The sequence below is a fragment of the Bos javanicus genome, chromosome X (genome assembly GCF_032452875.1).
Source record: "Bos javanicus breed banteng chromosome X, ARS-OSU_banteng_1.0, whole genome shotgun sequence".
In the NCBI taxonomy this organism is placed as follows: domain Eukaryota; kingdom Metazoa; phylum Chordata; class Mammalia; order Artiodactyla; family Bovidae; genus Bos; species Bos javanicus.
In genome coordinates this window covers 113300253-113317741 of record NC_083897.1, presented here as the reverse complement: position 1 = coordinate 113317741, position 17489 = coordinate 113300253, and the positions used below count along the sequence as shown (strand labels likewise).

At 36.7% G+C, this 17489-nt stretch overlaps 1 protein-coding gene across 10 annotated transcripts in view; it reads right to left on the bottom strand.

Moving 5' to 3' along the window:
- Positions 1-17489, bottom strand: part of DMD (dystrophin) — a 2228404-nt gene that overhangs the window by 1339580 nt on the left and 871335 nt on the right. For all 10 annotated transcript variants that reach the window (XM_061410475.1, XM_061410469.1, XM_061410467.1 and 7 more), the window contains 3 exons: positions 7868-7978; positions 7295-7468; positions 2765-2920 (listed from right to left, as the gene is read on the bottom strand). In XM_061410475.1, the coding sequence (XP_061266459.1) occupies positions 2765-2920; positions 7295-7468; positions 7868-7978 (441 nt within the window). The remainder of the gene's footprint in view (positions 1-2764; positions 2921-7294; positions 7469-7867; positions 7979-17489) is intronic.

The window sequence follows — 17489 nt, the reverse complement described above, 5'->3', positions numbered from 1 at the left end:
AGAAAAGAATTCTAGATTCAGTATTTCAAAGAAATTCTATCTTCCCAGAGCTCATGCCTTATTGATTTTTATTTATTTGATTTTGTTTATATCCAGCTAAATATGTTTTAATAAAACAGGAGATACTGCCATCTTAAGGAAAATTGAGTTTTACACTTTTTCTTATTTTGCTGGAGAAATGATACATTTAAAATAGTGCCACCTGCAGTAGAAACTTTCAGCCATCACTGTTTCATGAACACTTAAACATGTACCTGAGGCTGACATGAATATTGAGACTTTGAGTATGAGCATTTGAAGTTGCAATGAGTATTGCTATTTATGTATATTGTCATATAATTTAAAGTATACAAGGGCCATTTAAGGAACTGTAAGTATTATTATATCTATATTGCTAGGTGTAATATCTCTTGATGAAACGAAATAGATTTAGATAAGAAACTCTTTGATTTTTAGTCAATGAACAATTAAGCTAAGTTGGTAATATTAATCAAACTAATGAAACTGTTTTAAGAAAAGGATCATGGATGGAACTGAAATTCCTGCAAATCGATAAGTTGAAACCTAAGCCCGCATGTGACCTGTATCTGAATACAGGCTGTTTAGAAAGTAATTAAGGTTAAATGAAGTCATAAGGATGTGACCCTAATCAGACTGGATTATGGCCCTACTAGCAGAGGAAGGAAAAGTTATCCCTCCCACTCTTTCCATCCCTCTCATCCTCTTCTTTCCTCCCCCCCATCCCTCATACTCTCCCTCCCTCTCCATTGTGTAAGAATACAGTAAGAAAGTGGCTTTCTGCAAGCCAGGGTGAGGGTCCTTACTAGACTGACACCTTGATCTTGAACTTCTTAGCCTCCAGAACTGTGAGAAACAAAATATTCTTGTTTAAGCCACCTACTCTATGGTATTTTGTCATGGTAGCCTAAGCTGATTAATACAAAAATTAACATATATAGACTGAACTGAGGCAAGTAAAAATGATATAAAATCTGAATATGATTAAAATAGAATGGCTTGTATATTTATACAAAAGGATAATAGATTAAGATATCCCATTTCCTTTGTTTTCATAAAAGAAAACCATCACTGCTGAAGGTACTTAGAAGATTTAAATATGGACATTTTTTTCTCAGGAAGGGAATATGTGACTTTGCCATTTTCTGTAATATGATATGTATACATATTCCCTTTACCACTAATGTTTCTAAATCTTTATTTCAAAAATAAATGCCTGCCCTACATTTTTTTCAGTGTTCTGTCATGTTTTTAAAACTAAGTATGATTTCTTAGTAATCATTCATTTTGCTTTAATGATATTACTTAGTGCCAAATGGGTAGATAAACATACACTTTCAAACATGTATTTTCAGGAATAAATAGGTCTTTATATCCTCAGAAGAACCATTCACCCCTTAATAATAATCAATTCAGGGCACTAATAGTCTTCTAATGTCATTTTTACTGTTCTAAATTCTAAGTGATTTATTCTACATTATTTATGTTAAATTTTGGAGAAGGCAATGGCACCCCACTTCAGTACTCTTGCCTGGAAAATCCCATGGATGGAGGAGCCTGGTAGGCTGCAGTCCATGGGGTCGCTAGAGTCGGACACGACTGAGTGACTTCACTTTGACTTTTCACTTTCATGCATTGGAGAAGGAAATGGCAACCCACTCCAGTGTTCTTGCCTAGAGAATCCCAGGGACGGGGGAGCCAGCTGGGCTGCCGTCTATGGGGTCACACAGAGTCAGACATGACTGAAGCGACTTAGCAGCAGCAGCATATTAAATTTACTCTTGCAAAGACCTTGTGCAAATTCTTCAAGGCAAAGAAAAGGCCCAGGCAATAATTTATACTTGAAAAAGCAGACTCTTTCAAAATATGTGAAATATAAATTAGAAGGTTTTTAAAATAAATAATTTAGACTTTTTAAGATATCAATTGTACATAATTACTGACTCTTGCTTTACAATATATAAGGAAAGTGGGAAGTGCCCAGTGTTTATGGTTTCAGACTGTCAACTAATAAGAATCATTATTTTCAGATTTTCATTTGAATCTAAAATTCACTTTCTCTCAGTGATAAGTAATTTGCAATTCGTAGCTTTAGGTCATAACCTTCAATCTACTTTCAGGGTGCAGTATTACAATTCTGCCTCTGCATGGCTAGTCCTCAAATGTGGGCAAGCATTTACATTTGTGTCTAAGATGAAGTGACAATTTTCTCATTGATGTTGTTATATTAAATAAAATTGGAAACCTGAGCTGTAAAAATATTAATAGACTCTTTTCTCCAAATTGGTCTCAGTAAAGCTGTGTCTATGTAGAATGTATCAATTCCATTATACCTAAAAATAAGTAGGCATCTTAGTTTATAAAATTACCAGCCTTTCAGTCATCACAAGTAAATATATACAATGAAAAGAAGGGACAGGTTTAGAACAATGGAACTCTTTCAGAACTATCTGATGGACCAATAAAAATGTCTCTGAGTTTTATGTATTTTTTAATATGGTCTGCAATGTAGAGACTCACTAATTATTGTTTCTAAATAAGAATCACACATGGGAATGTATCTCTATGTATGTATATATGTCTGTCTGTATGTATATATATCTGTATCCATGTATACATGTATCTATCTGTAGGAAGTAAATGATTTAGACTATCTAACATATCAATCGCACATAATTACTGACTCTTGCTTTACAATATATAAGAAAACTGGGAAGTAGCCAGTATTCATGATTTCAGCACACACCTTTGCTCCCAGCTCATTATAATGCAATTTCAAAGCCGTTACTCTTTCATCAAGCTCTTTAGGGTTTTCCGTCTGCTTCTTCTGTACAATTTGACGTCCAGTTTTAATCACCATTTCCACTTCAGACTTCACTTCACTCAGACTTTTATACAAGTTCTAAGTTAAAACATAAAACAAAATAGAATAAGCAATAGTGTCTGATTCATACTATCATTAAAAAAAAAAAAATTTGAGTAGAGATCACCTGAATTGCTATTTTATGGTTTCAGTTTTAACAAAGTAGCATTTTGCAGCTGTGGTCAATATTTAGCTTTTGAAATTTCTTATTGATTTAATTCTTCTAGTTGTAATTACATGTACATACACAGGCATGCATATTGTGCAGTTATTCTTACCAAAGTAAGGGTACATCATGCATATATTTAATTCTTCATCCCATGTTTACAAAGTTCATTTTTAAAAGCTATATGACTTCTATTTTAAATTTTGTAATTACATAATTCTAGCTGTGACTTGGGAAAAATTCATTTACTCATTCCCCAGGTGTTTATTGAATGCCTATTTATACTAGACAGTATTTGAGTCACTAGAGAATCAGTGGTGGCCAAGCTAGACACTATTCTCACAGTGCTACGTTATAGTCGGGTTAAAATGTCTGAATTGCCAGATTGTAATTCTAACACATATTAAATCACATAAAAGGAGGGAATATAATCTTGAATGTTAATAAAATGATATAAATTTATTTTCTTAATGGAGCTGATCAATTAAATGTAGACTAATATAAAGTATTACCTAAAACTCATAAGTACATCACAGCTCTAAAGAACACATATATTGGTTCACAACAGTATCCTGCTGTAACAAATCCTCATTAAACAAGTGTCATAGCTTTCTCTTGTAGTTACTTTACTTGGAAAGATACGTATGTTTGAATGTATGTGTGTATGTACGCATGCATATGTGTACACATGTATATGTATACAGGCATATGTAATAGTTTACATTATATATTGTCACATTAAGTTGTTCAATGGTGAGTCTGAACAACAAATACTTATTGGCCCTGAGAAATAAAGTTGCTAGTAGGTATTACAAGTACTGTTATTTGGGAGTTGGAATAGAAATTAAGTTTGCTTTTTTTCCTTTTCAGTTTAAAATCAATGAAAACAAAGCATTTTGTGAACGCTGAGCAATTATCCTATTCATTAAGGCTACATACATAACTATTTTCACCTTAATTCTCCCTTTGGTGATCACTTGAAGTTGTTAATATTTCTTTATTAATACTTGTGAGTTCTTTCTGAGCTTTTCATTTTTTTTTAATTAATTTACTTCTTTTAGAAAATATAAATATATCTGGGTATTTATAAACATTTAAATCATTAACTGTCACACTGGGATTCAATTCCTAAATTCTGGAATCCGAGATATTTCCAAATGACTATTTTAAATGTTAAAAAAAAAAAAAACTTTAAATGTTAATGATTTACTTTTATGAAAATGAAAGTCGCTCAGTCATGTCCGACTCTTTGCAAACCCATGGACTACATATTCCATGAAATTTTCTAGGCCAGAATACTGGAGTGGGTAGCCTTTCCTTTCTCCAGGGGATCTTCCCAACCCAGGTTTCCTGCATTGTAGGTGGATTCTTTAGCAGCTGAACCACAGAACTGATAGCCAATTTCATCACTTCATTCAATAGAGAGAATATTTATCATTAAGAAAGGGAAATAAGTTTTTACATGTGTTTGTGTTCATGTTTTTAAGACTTTAACAGAACAAAAATCTTGAAAGCAAAGGCCATGATTGTGGTGTTGGAGAAGACTCTTGAGAGTCCCTTGGACTGCAAGGAGATCCAACCAGTCCATTCTGAAGGAGATCAGCCCTGGGATTTCCTTGGAAGGAATGATGCTAAAGCTGAAACTCCAGTACTTTGGCCACCTCATGCAAAGAGTTGACTCATTGGAAAAGACTCTCATGCTGGGAGGGATTGGGGGCAGGAGGAGAAGGGGACAACAGGGGATGAGATGGCTGGATGGCATTACCGACTCGATGGACATGAGTTTGAGTGAACTCTGGGAGTTGGTGATGGACAGGGAGGCCTGGCGTGCTGCGATTCATGGGGTCGCAAAGAGTCGGACACGACTGAGTGACTGAACTGAACTGAGCATCTTAATAATGAAAAATACAAATGTTGTAAAGAAAATATATCCTTATGGAAGGATGACCTGAATTGGTCCTAACATTTAAACCAGAAGCAGAAACAGATGATAAAGAATCCACCTGCAATGCAGGAGACCTGGGTTCGATACCTAGGTTGGGAAGATTCCCTGGAGAAGGGGAAGGCTACCCACTTCAGTTTTCTTAGGCTTTCCTGGTGGTTCAGATGGTAAAGAATCCACCTGCAGTGTGGGAGACCTGGGTTTGATCCATGGGTTGGGAAGATCCCCTCGAGAAGGGAAAGGCTACCCACTCCAGTATTCTTGCCTAAAGAATTTCATGGACAGAGGATCTTGGTGGGCTAAAGTCCATGGAGTCACAAAAGAGTCAGACACAACTGAGCAACTTTCACCTGAGAAATTAAGGTGACTTGTTTGGATCACCTGAGAAACAGATTGAGGAAACACTTTAATCTGTTTCCTCTGTACTGAGCTGAGTCGGGGCATAGCAATACCTGGCTGTAGGTAGCGTTTTGCTTTTTTTTTTTTCCAGTTCATAATGACTAACAGAAAAGATTTATGAAGTACCATTAGAGACTTGTTCCTAGAAGAATGAACAGCTTGCCCTCTGTGAATATATTTAGCCATGATGATTATGTACTTAGGTCATTTTGCTTTCAATTTTTTGAAAAAATATAAGATAACATGTACTCCCATGTATTCCCAATGTTACTTATCTAATATATATGCTGCTGCTGCTGCTAAGTCGCCTCAGTCGTGTCTGATTCTGTGCGACCCCACAAACGGCAGCCCACCAGGCTCCTCTGTCCCTGGAATTCTCCAGGCAAGAACACTGGAGTGGGTTGCCATTCCTCTAATATATATATAACTATATTCAAAATTTCTCTTGGGGGTAAGAATATTTATAATAATGATGCCACTTGCATGCATTGGAGAAGGAAATGGCAACTCACTCCAGTGTTCTTGCCTGGAGAATCCCAGGGACGGGGGAGCCAGGTGGGCTGCCATCTCTGGGGTCGCACAGAGTCGGACACGACTGAAGCGACTTAGCAGCAGCAGCAGCAAAATGCAGCTTTCCTTACTAAGCAATATTGCTGAATAAAATTTATTCCATAATTTTTCACAAATACAATTTTTGTTTACAAAGAATATTTTCCCATTCATAATGATATGATGATAATGAACCTAAGGGTTTCTTTTTCATTTATGTTATGGAACAGAAGCAGAAACAATACTTTAAGCACAAAGTGCTCAATAGACAAACTTTTTCCCTTTAATGTTAATAGCACTCTGTGTTTTCTATGTGGATTTCTACCTTGACATTCCATAGTACACACAGATTTATATTAATACTTGTGTTACTCTAGTAGATGACTTCATAATTCAGCTCCATGTTATCAGAGAAGTCATCTGGCTTGGTGAATTTTCAATAACTGCAACAAAGAACACTACTCGAAATCCTTTTAGTGAAGATTTACACTACAGGATAATTATATCTTCCATACCTATTTATTCTGTCTTTGTTGTCTGGCAGAATTTCATTGCATATCCAGGCCTGACTTTAAATGGAAAGATACTAGGATTTGGAGTAAGCATGCCTGGCTTGGAATCTTGCTTTTGCTTTGCACTTGATGTTTGTCTTTAAATTCTCTCATTGAACCTGTGGCCCTGAGAATTAAGGGCTTCCCTGGCAGTTCAGCTGGTAAAGAATTCACCTGCAATGCAGGAAACCCCAGTTTGATCCCTGGGTCAGGAAGATACCCTGGAGAAAGGATAGGCTACCCACTCCAGTTTTCTTGGGCTTCCCCAGTGGCTCAGATGGTAAAGAATCTGCCTGCAATGCAGGAGACCTGGGTTTGATCCCTGGGTTGGGAAGATCCCCTGGAGAAGGGAAAGGCTACTCACTCTAGTATTCTTGCCTAGAGAATTCCATGGACAGAGAAGCCCGAGTCAGACATGACTGAGCAACCTTCACCTGAGAATTAAAGATGACTTGTGTGGATTGCTTTGCTTCCTTGGCACTCATTTCTAGAATCGTTTTTACTATTGCAGATACTTTCACTGTTGCTGTTTCCAGACCAGTATATTCTTTTTCAGGATTTCCATTTTAAAATATTTTCAAAGTTCTATAAGAATTAAACAAAGATGATATTCTGCATAGGCCTTGGAAAATTATAGACTCAAAGAAGACATTTGCGGAAGGGACATTAAGCAGCTACTATTTCAATAATAGTTCTTGTCTCTCAATTCACTTGTGCAAATTTTTGTTCTTATACCAAATACTGTTCTCCTCATTCCAATAAGGAAGTCAAGGGGTAGCTGCATATTTGCCGTCAGCAATACATACCACACAATGATTTAACTGTGACTGTACTACTTCCTGTTCAACACTCTTTGTTTCCAGTGCGGGCAAGTGCATCTTCACTTCATCTAAAATCATCTTACTTTCCTGTAGACGCTGCTCAAAATTGGCTGGCTTCTGGAACAATCGAAATTTCATGGAAACATCTTGCATTTTTTTCTGTAAAGACAGTGTAAGAAAACATGGATTTTATTTTGCCTTCCGAACAATAACCAGTCATACTTTTGTTAATGTATTTTCCTTTATTCTGGAAGATACACAAGGCTAGAAATAAAAACAAACTAAAGCAACACATTTTCCATTTGTCCAGCACAAAGAACACATGCATTTGGGAGAATTCAGCAATCATTCTTAATGTGATACTAAATAAAAGACAATTTATTAATCTATTTTATCCTTAAAATGTATAATTCAATATAGTATGTATCATTTATTTATCATTTGTAGCTTTCAAATAATGCCCTTAACCTCAATTTGTTAGTAAGCAAGTTATCTAATGTAAAAAATATTTTAATATCCAACTAAAACAAGGTCCTTAGTTAATGGAATAATATGTACCTGTGCCACTTCAATTTGGGATAGTACCCGTTGAGCAGTTTCCTTTCCTTGGTAATGTTTCTTCATTTCTTCTAAACTGATCTCATGACTTGTCAAATCAGATTGGATTTTCTGTTGGGAGGACAGCATTATAAGTCAGCATGCTCTGCAAATTATTGCAAAGAACAAGTCACTTTCCAAAAAAATGAAATTCAGAAACTCTCTCAAAACATTATTACAATGTAGCCAGCCCATTACAACATGACAATAAGCAGATTTTTTTTTACTTACCCAAAACTATGAAAAACAAAATGACTTAGTTATCTCCTATTGGGATTATTAATAAAAATTAATTATCCTTTTGAATCAATGTTCACGAACAGCTATTTCAGATATAATTTTTAGTAGGAAGTATCTATTTATTTTGAAGAAAAGCATGCTTTACTGAACATTTTTCTGTACTCCTGAAACACTGTAAATCAATTATACTTCAACAACAACAAAAGAAAAGCAAAGTTTAAAAAGAAAAAGTTAAACGGTCATGGACTTGATAGAAAAAAACAGAAGGAGGGCTTGGAAGAGACGTGGTTATTGTCTAACTGGCCACAAAAGTCCTGACTAAGGGAAATATGGACTTGTATACAAATCTCTGAAATATTAGTTCCAGGATGAAAGAATACTATCACAGTCCCATGTCTTTTTAAAAAAAAAAAAATGGTTGTTTTGCATACGACACACATTTTCACAATTTAAGAATCTATCATCTTGTCATAGTTTCTTGTAATTTCTGAATTATTTCCATAAGCAGGTGTCAATATCACATGTGTCAGATGGATCTTCCAGGGACTGAGGTAGGCTTCAGAGCAGATTACTGAAGGGGCAGGGGATGCTCTCCCAGGTAGAGAGCCTCAGACTGTGATGCAGATTTGACAAGGTTTATGTTAACCCAGTGAGGAGCCCTGGAAAAGCCCCACATTGAACAGAGACAGCCAAGTCCTACATTCATCTCATGCTCAGTCACTGGTTGGGGCTCTTCTAGAAAGAATGTGGTCTCAGCTCAAAAACTGGGTTGGATTCGGAAAGGGCTGGAGTTGGGGGCTGTGAGCTTCACTGAAGGTGATCTGAGCCGCCCACTTCTGTGATCACCACAAGCACAGTTACTAACAGACACACCTAGGGAGCATATACTTATATCTAATATGTGAAAGTTACATTCTTTTACCTTTGAATTTACATTCAAATCTGACCAAAGACAAGATGATAGCTTTTATTAATAAAAAAAAAAAAGCTAACTGTTGCAGCAATAAGTCATAATGGGAAAGTTGCATGTGGACAATATTCCTTAATAGTGATCTTTACTAAGAAATTCTAGGCTATATTTCAGGTAAATTTCAAACATCTAGGAAAGGGAAGTTAAATGTCTCTACTGCCTTGCTTTCTGATACATACTTAATAGCTTCCTACAGAGATTGATTTTTAGACTTTAAATAACCAAAAGAATTTCTATGATTTTCTAAAATGAGAAAAGACATGTATGATCAAGTTGTATTTAAAAGAATGCCTGTATTTGACTTATACACTTCTGAGCCAGTTACAGGAGTGGGTCATATCCTGCAGTGTGCAGAGACAAAAATGACAAAATCATTCACTTCTTTCTGTCAGATCCAGCAAAAATTAGCTACTGGTCAAATTATACTAATTTAAATGTAAGTCATAGGCAGATTATCATAAATAAGAGAAGAAAATGATTAACTTATACCACAGGACCCATAAAATTTTCACGTACAACAATTCGTATAATGCATATTAGCATAACCTAATTCACACCAATTGGAGTCAATTGCAGTACATATTACTGGAAAATAACACCAGTTTGCTTAGCAGTTACCAAAGAGAACTACAGCCCTGAAATGAGTAATATGAATTATTCCAAGAAAATGGGTTAAGTGGTAGAGTTTTTCAGAATACAAGGTTATAAATGTACAGATACACCTTGATATTAATCCTTAGCATATTGATCCTAACAATTATAAAGGTGAAGTAAGTACCACTTACTTATGTGATTAGAATTCTGGTTTAAAGTAGAGCAAAGACTCAAGCAAATCTCTATATATTTTTACTATACATAATATCTTCAGTGGTTGAAGTATGACATTGCATAAGAAATAGCAGCATGCACATATTCTCCAGGAACCAAAGAATTTGGGATTAGGGGTCCATATTAGTGCATCACTGGGGGCATCAGATGCTTTAGGGTGTTTATGGTCTTGACTTCTTAGGTGGAAAATGCTCACCCCTTCAGAATGGTGGGTCACTAACAACCATGTCTCTGTCACATAACTGGCTACCCCCAAGACATGTAATTATAGCATGAGGAATGCTTATGTCCAGTTAGGTCCATCAGGTTCTCTCTCAGAACTGACAGAAGAAAGTCTGGTCAAGCTCTGTGGGTGCATGGAACTTTCTTATGTATGAGACTGGGCTTATGAAGTCCCTAGTTTGCACTGTTAGTTTAGGAATAGCAAAGGCCCATGACCAGAGAGAGAAAAAAAGAGACACATTAACAAATATATTGATGGCTTTCAAACATAGGCTGAAGTAGATAGCAACTGCCAAAGATGGCTGCAACAAGAGTGCCAATACCATATGCTCCTCTTACCATTCCCCCATTAAGAGGCAGAGTTTATTTCTTCACCTCTTTAAATCTAGGTTAGCCCTATGATAGCCTTGACTGGTATAACAAGGCAAAAGTAATGATTTGCCATTTATGGGAAAAGCTCTTAACTGGGCTAGCAACTTTCGCTTCTCCACTTTTGGAACACTCAACTCTTAGGAACCTGTGGGTTCCCTCTTGGAACCCATCTGACATGCTCTGAAAAGCCTAAGCCACACAGAGAGGCTGTGGAGAAGTGTTTCCATAGAGTCCCAGGAGAGCTTTCACCTCACAGGGAGCATCATCTTCTAGACATGAGGGAGCCATATTGGATGTTCAGTCCATTTGAGCTTACAAGTCACCATGGTACCCGCCCATAAATAAAAACAATCACATGAGAGATTCCAAGAGAAACCATCCAGCTGACCCTTCTCAATTCACAAACCATTAGAGAAACTGATGATTTGCTGTTACAAGTGACCAAAACACAGGCTCTAATCCTTTCCTGAGTAAAAACTTTATGCTCACTCTTGATTTCCATGAGGCATTGCTATGTCCTTATGACCATCTCCCCTCCCTCATTTTTGTTTTTGCTTTAGTTAATTCGATGTTGCTACTTGTACTTAACTGTCCTAAAGAGTATACTGGATATGCAAGGAGATGAGAGCTTTAAAAACAAATTAATGAGGGAAGATGAGGTGTGGACAGGGCACTAAACCACATGAAGAGTTAGCAGAACTGAAATAATGCATAGAGAGTTCATGCTTATCCCGAAATATAACTAGAAATACAGGTGGGAATGAGGTATTAAATAACCTCATATAGTAAAAGAAAAAAATTGTAGTATTTTTAATCTGAAGTTAAAGTTTAAATTTTAAAAGTGATCAGAATCACAGATAATAGTTTTACTGCTACTACTTACTCTAATTAATAAAGCAATTCATAATGAGAGAATGCTTCCATAAACTCTGTAATCCTTTGATATGAATTTGTGTTTTGTTATTCACCATACAGAGCTACACATGTGTGTGTATCTTTCTTTTCAAAGCAGCAGCATACTCCTATACAAACAGCCTTTATTTTAGTGCACTCAACCATTAGAGGGAAGTAGAAAGGGAGGGCCAGGAGGCTACCATGGAGAAGACAGAAATTTAAGGGATGGGAGAAAAAGGGAAACACTGAAGAAAGATAAGCAACAGTCTAACAGAAGGACAAAAGGGACAACCAGGAAAGAGAGAGGTTGCCACTGAAATCAAGTATGTGAGAGATTTAAGAATGAGTGAGAGGTGGACAATGTCAATTTTGAAATAGATCAAATAAGAATAAGCGCTATTAATAATAAGGGCATATTAGCTGGTCAATGAGCACTGTAGCTGGGACAGAGTCAGTGGATGGTGAAAGTAGAAATCAAATTTTCAAGGGCTGGAATCTGATTAAGGACAAGGAAAAGCCCTTATAAAAACATTTGAAATCAGTTTTGAAGACTTCTCTCCACATGAAATGTAGGACAGTAGAATTGAACATGTGTTAAGGCCATGCAAAAGGAGCCACTGGATGAAGCTTTAAAAAAAAAAAAATGCATGAACTTAATGTATTACAAAAAACCCTGGAGGAAATGAGAGAAAATGGAGTGAAGGGCAAAAATCTATAATCAATGGAAAATATTGACGGGTAAAGGAGTGCCACTTTTTCAGAAGCCAAAGGTAACACCTAAAGATGATTCTGGATGTGGAGAAGTGCAAAGTGCAATGCTTCCTACTTGATGCTCTCTGGGAATCAGCATAGATAAAGCTGGGTTTAAATCTCAGGGTTCTGATTTGCCACCTGGTCAAAACAACGCACTTTTGAGCCTCCTTCGAGGGAGAGGAGTTGGTCATAAGAACACAGTAATGCCTCATGGAAATCAAGGTGAGCATAAACTTTTCTCATCTCTAAACATACGGTCATAATGACAAGCCAGCAATGAAGCACGGCCATAATCGGTAGGCAGAGTACATGGGAAAATTCTTACGTCCGCAGTAGATAACTCTATTGGTTTTGGTAATAAGATTAGAGGCAGTTGTATAAGTAAATCCCTGCTCAAGTTGTCTGCACAAAAATCTGTTCATGACTTTCCAGTGCCATTATATATCATTTATTTATGAACACGAGCCCCTTGATATCTTCTGAGGATGAGAGGGTTGGTGAGAAATCAAAAAGAAAGTAAATAGTCAGTATGGAAATCACGAAAGGATAATGATGAGGTGAAAATTAAAAAGATATTTAGAGAGAGCAGTGGGTTCAAATTCTATAACTCTAACAGGATCTGTCCACATGTTTTTAATTCATTAATCCATTTGGCACATAAGGTGTATATTGCAAAGGAAATAAAGAAATATACACATAATTCCATCAGCCTTTTATACTAGAGGTGTGAGAGAAGAGTCCTGAAGGAAAAACCATCATTATCATCATTGCCAAAGTAGACATGTGTGTGACCTTATGTCTGAACAGTTCACAAACATTCATTTGATTACCTAATCAAATGAAGGTAAGTATTTATATCCTCAACTACAATTACATATGAGGGTAAAAATGTTGACTTATCCAAGGTAAAGTAGCAAATTCAACTGTCCTTTAAACAACTGTACTGCCTCTTAAATTATGATTTAAAAATAAAAATATTCTTCAAATAGACATTTATCAGAAAAAACATTTAATCTTATCTATATAGTTTAGCTTATCAATTCAAGAAGGAAATTCTTCATCTACTATCTTATTCCACAGAGTGAGACCAAAACAATTGACCCTATTTGTAAAGAATTTCTGGGGAAACAGAATGTAAACATATGAGTGAATTACAAAGTAGAAATATGTGCAATATAATAGCAAAATCTCAAATTATGACATAAAGGACAAGACACATATACATTTCTACTATAGAATCTGATAAAAATTTCAAGAAATTGGCATATTTAAGTTCCATATGGCTGATAAGTTTCTTAGAGGGGTGTATGCATGCTCTGTCACTAAGTTGGGTCTGACTCTTTGCGACCCCATGAATTATGGCCCGCCATGCTCCTCTGTCCATGGGACTTCCCTGGCAAGAATACTGGAGGAGACTGTCATTTCCTGCTCCAATTTAGAGGGGCAGATAAGATAATAAGAAAACAGGATCCCATTCCAGGTTGTGGGAACCACGCTAGCAAAGACTGAGTTTGGAAGGTGCAGAGTGCATATACTTAGTTTCACAGAAGAACTGGATGTGGGTAGAGTGAAAATTACTAATTACAGGAGGAATTAATGTAAAGTTATTGAACCTTAAGTTTCAGGGATGGTCAGTTCAGTTCAGTCAGTTGCTAAGTCATGTCCGACTCTTTGCAACCTCATGAACCTCAGCACACCAGGCCTTCCTATCCATCACCAACAACTGGAGTTTACCCAAACTCATGTACGTTGAGTCAGTGATGATATCCAACCATCTCATCCTCTGTTGTTCCCTTCTCTTCCTGCCCTCAATCTTTCCTAGCATCAGGGTCTTTTCAAATGAGTCAATTCTTCGCATCAGTGGCCAAAGTATTGGAGTTTCTGCTTCAGCATTAGTCCTTCCAATGAACACCCAGGACTGATCTCCTTTAGGATGGACTGGTTGGATCACCTTGCAGTCCAAGGGACTCTCAAGAGTCTTCTCCAACACCACAGTTCAAAAGCATCAATTCTTCACCGCTCAGCTTTCTTTATGGTCCAACTCTTACATCCATACATGACTACTGGAAAAACCATACCCTTGACTAGACGGACCTTTGTTGACAAAGTAATGTTTTTTTGCTTTTTAATATGCTGTCTAGGTTGGTCATAACTTTCCTTCCAAGGAGTAAGCGTCTTTTAATTTCATGGCTGCAATCACCTTCTGTAGTGATTTTGGAGCCCCAAAACATAAAGTCACCCACTGTTTCAATTGTTTCCCCATCTATTTCCCATGAAGTAATGGGACCAGATGCCATGATCTTAGTTTTCTGAATGTTGAGCTTTAAGCCAACTTTTTCACTCTCCTCTTTCATTTTCATCAACAGGCTCTTTAGTTCTACACTTTCTGCCATAAGAGTGATATCATCTGCATATCTGAGGTTATTGATATTTCTCCTGGCAACCTTGATTCCAGCTTGTGCTTCTTCCAGCCCAGCGTTTCTCATGATGTACTCCGCATACAAGTTAAATAAGCAGGGTGACAATATATAGGCTTGACGTACTCCTTTTCCTATTTGGAACCAGTCTGTTGTTCCATGTCCAGTTCTAACTGTTGTTTCCTGACCTGTATACAGGTTTCTCAAGAGGTAGGTCAGGTGGTCTGGTATTCCCATCTCTTTCAGAATTTTCCACAGTTGATTGTGATCCACACAGTCAAAGGCTTTGGCATAGTCAATAAAGCAGAAATAGATGTTTTCCTGGAACTCTCTTGACTTTTTGATGATCCAGCAGATGTTGGCTATTTGATCTCTGGTTCCTCTGCCTTTTCTAAAACCAGCTTGAACATCAGGAAGTTCATGGTTCACATAGTGCTGAAGCCTGGCTTGGAGAATTTTGATCATTATTTTACTAGAGTGTGAGATGAGTGCAATTGTGTGGTAGTTTGAGCATTCTTTGTGATTGCCTTTCTTTGGGATTGGAATGAAAACTGACCTTTTCTAGTCCTGTGGCCACTGCTGAGTTTTCCAAATTTGCTGGCATATTGAGTGCAGCACTTTCACAGCATCATCTTTCAGGATTTGAAATAGCTCCACTGGAATTCCATCACCTCTACCAGCTTTGTTCGTAGTGATGCTTTCTAAGGCCCACTTGGCTTCCCATTCCAGGATGTCTGGCTCTAGGTGAATGATCACACCATCATGATTATCTGGGTCATGAAGATCTTTTTTGTACAGTTCTATGTAGTCTTGCCACGTCTTCCTAATATCTTCTGCTTCTGTTAGGTCCATACCATTTCTGTCCTATATTGAGCTCATCTTTGCATGAAATGTTCCCTGGTATCTCTAATTTTCTTGAAGAGATCTCTAGTCTTTCCCATTCTGTTGTTTTCCTCTATGTCTTTGCATTGATCGCTGAGGAAGGCTTTCTTATCTCTCCTTGCTATTCTTTGGAACTCTGCATTCAGATGTTATATCTTTCCTTTTCTCCTTTGCTTTTTACTTCTATTCTTTTCACAGCTATTTGTAAGGCCTCCTCAGACAGTCATTTTACTTTTTTGCATTTCTTTTCCATGGGGATGGTCTTGATTCCTGTCTCCTGTACAATGTCAAGAACCTCCATCCATAATTCATCAGGCACTCTATCATATCTAGTCCCTTAAATCTATTTCTCACTTCCACTGTACAATCATAAGGGATTTGATTTAGGTTATACCTGAATGGTCTAGTGGTTTCCCCCACTTTCTTCAATTTAAGTCTGAATTTGGCAATAGAGAGTTCATGATCTGAGCCACAGTCAGCTCCCAGTCTTGTTTTTGCTGACTGTATAGAGCTCTCCATCTTTGGCTGCAAAGAACATAAGCAATCTCATTGCAGTGTTGGTCATCTGCCAATGTCCATGTGTGAAGTCTTCTCTTGTGTTGTTGGAAGAGGGTGTTTGCTATGACCAGTGCGTTCTCTTGGCAAAACTCTATTAGCCTTTGCCCTGATTCTTTCTGTACTCCAAGGCCAATTTTTCCTGTTATTCCAGGTGTTTCTTGACTTCCTACTTTTGCATTCCAGTCCCCTATAATGAAAAGGACATCTTTTTTAGGTGTTAGTTCTAGAAGGTCTTGTATGTCTTCATAGAACCATTCAACTTCAGCTTCTTCAGCATTACTGGTTGGGGCATGGGCTTGGATTACCGTGTGATATTGAATGGTTTACCTTGGAAACGAACAGAGATCATCCTGTCACTTTGGAGACTGCATCCGAGTATGGCATTTCAGACTGTTTTGTTGACTATGATGGCTACTCCATTTCTTCTAAGGGATTCCTGCTCACAGTAGTAGATATAATGGTCATCTGAGTTAAATTCACCCATTCCAGCCCATTTTAGTTCGCTGATTCCTAGAATGTCGATATTCACTCTTGCCATCTCCTGTTTGACCACTTCCAATTTGCCTTGATTCATGGACCTAACATTCCAGGTTCCTATGCAATATTGCTCTTTACAGCATCAGACCTTGATTCTATCACCAGTCACATCCACAATTGGGATCGTCACTTGCCAAAAATAATAAAATTATTCTCTAACAAAATTTGATTTTCTTTTATAAAGTTTTTTTTTCCCCCTTAAAGACTTCCCCCTCAAAGCTGCCTCCAGTAGCATGGCATTACAAAAAAAAAGCCAAAATAGTTTTAGTGATCACAGAAACATAGGCCTTCTGATGATAAACTTCAAATTTTTTCAAACAATCCATAATGTTTTTATGATTTAAAAACAATGAGGACAAAAATGACTTATAAACAACTTATCAAAAACTTAACTTTTATCTGTCAAATGGGGATGTAAAGGACCATGTAACTTGTGAAAAAAAAATCCACAAAGTTTTAAGTTTCAATGCAAAGAATTACATCGACTGTGAAATGTTCATATTTATATCAACGTAGACTATTGAGTGGATGAATTTCTGTACTTTTAGAAAGGTCACCATTACTAAAACCATTAAAACTGGAAAAAAAATGATGGCTGACTGTCATATAAAACTGAGATTTTATGATAATTTATAGGCAGAATTCCTAGAAAACTTCTCATATCTGTAGTGTTATTCCAATAGGATTAGAGATCAAAATTTCTTCATCAATTAAGTATTATGCATGATAGGAGCACAGTGATTAAATATATTTTATAAACTAAGGATAATAATACTACAGAACTTTTCAGAATATTTTATATATTAATATGTGTTAATAGCCAAGAGGAATATAATTCTTTGTTCAAAATATTCTTCTGATTTTTTGGCAAAATATATCACGCAAGTAAATTTGAGAAATCCTACTCATG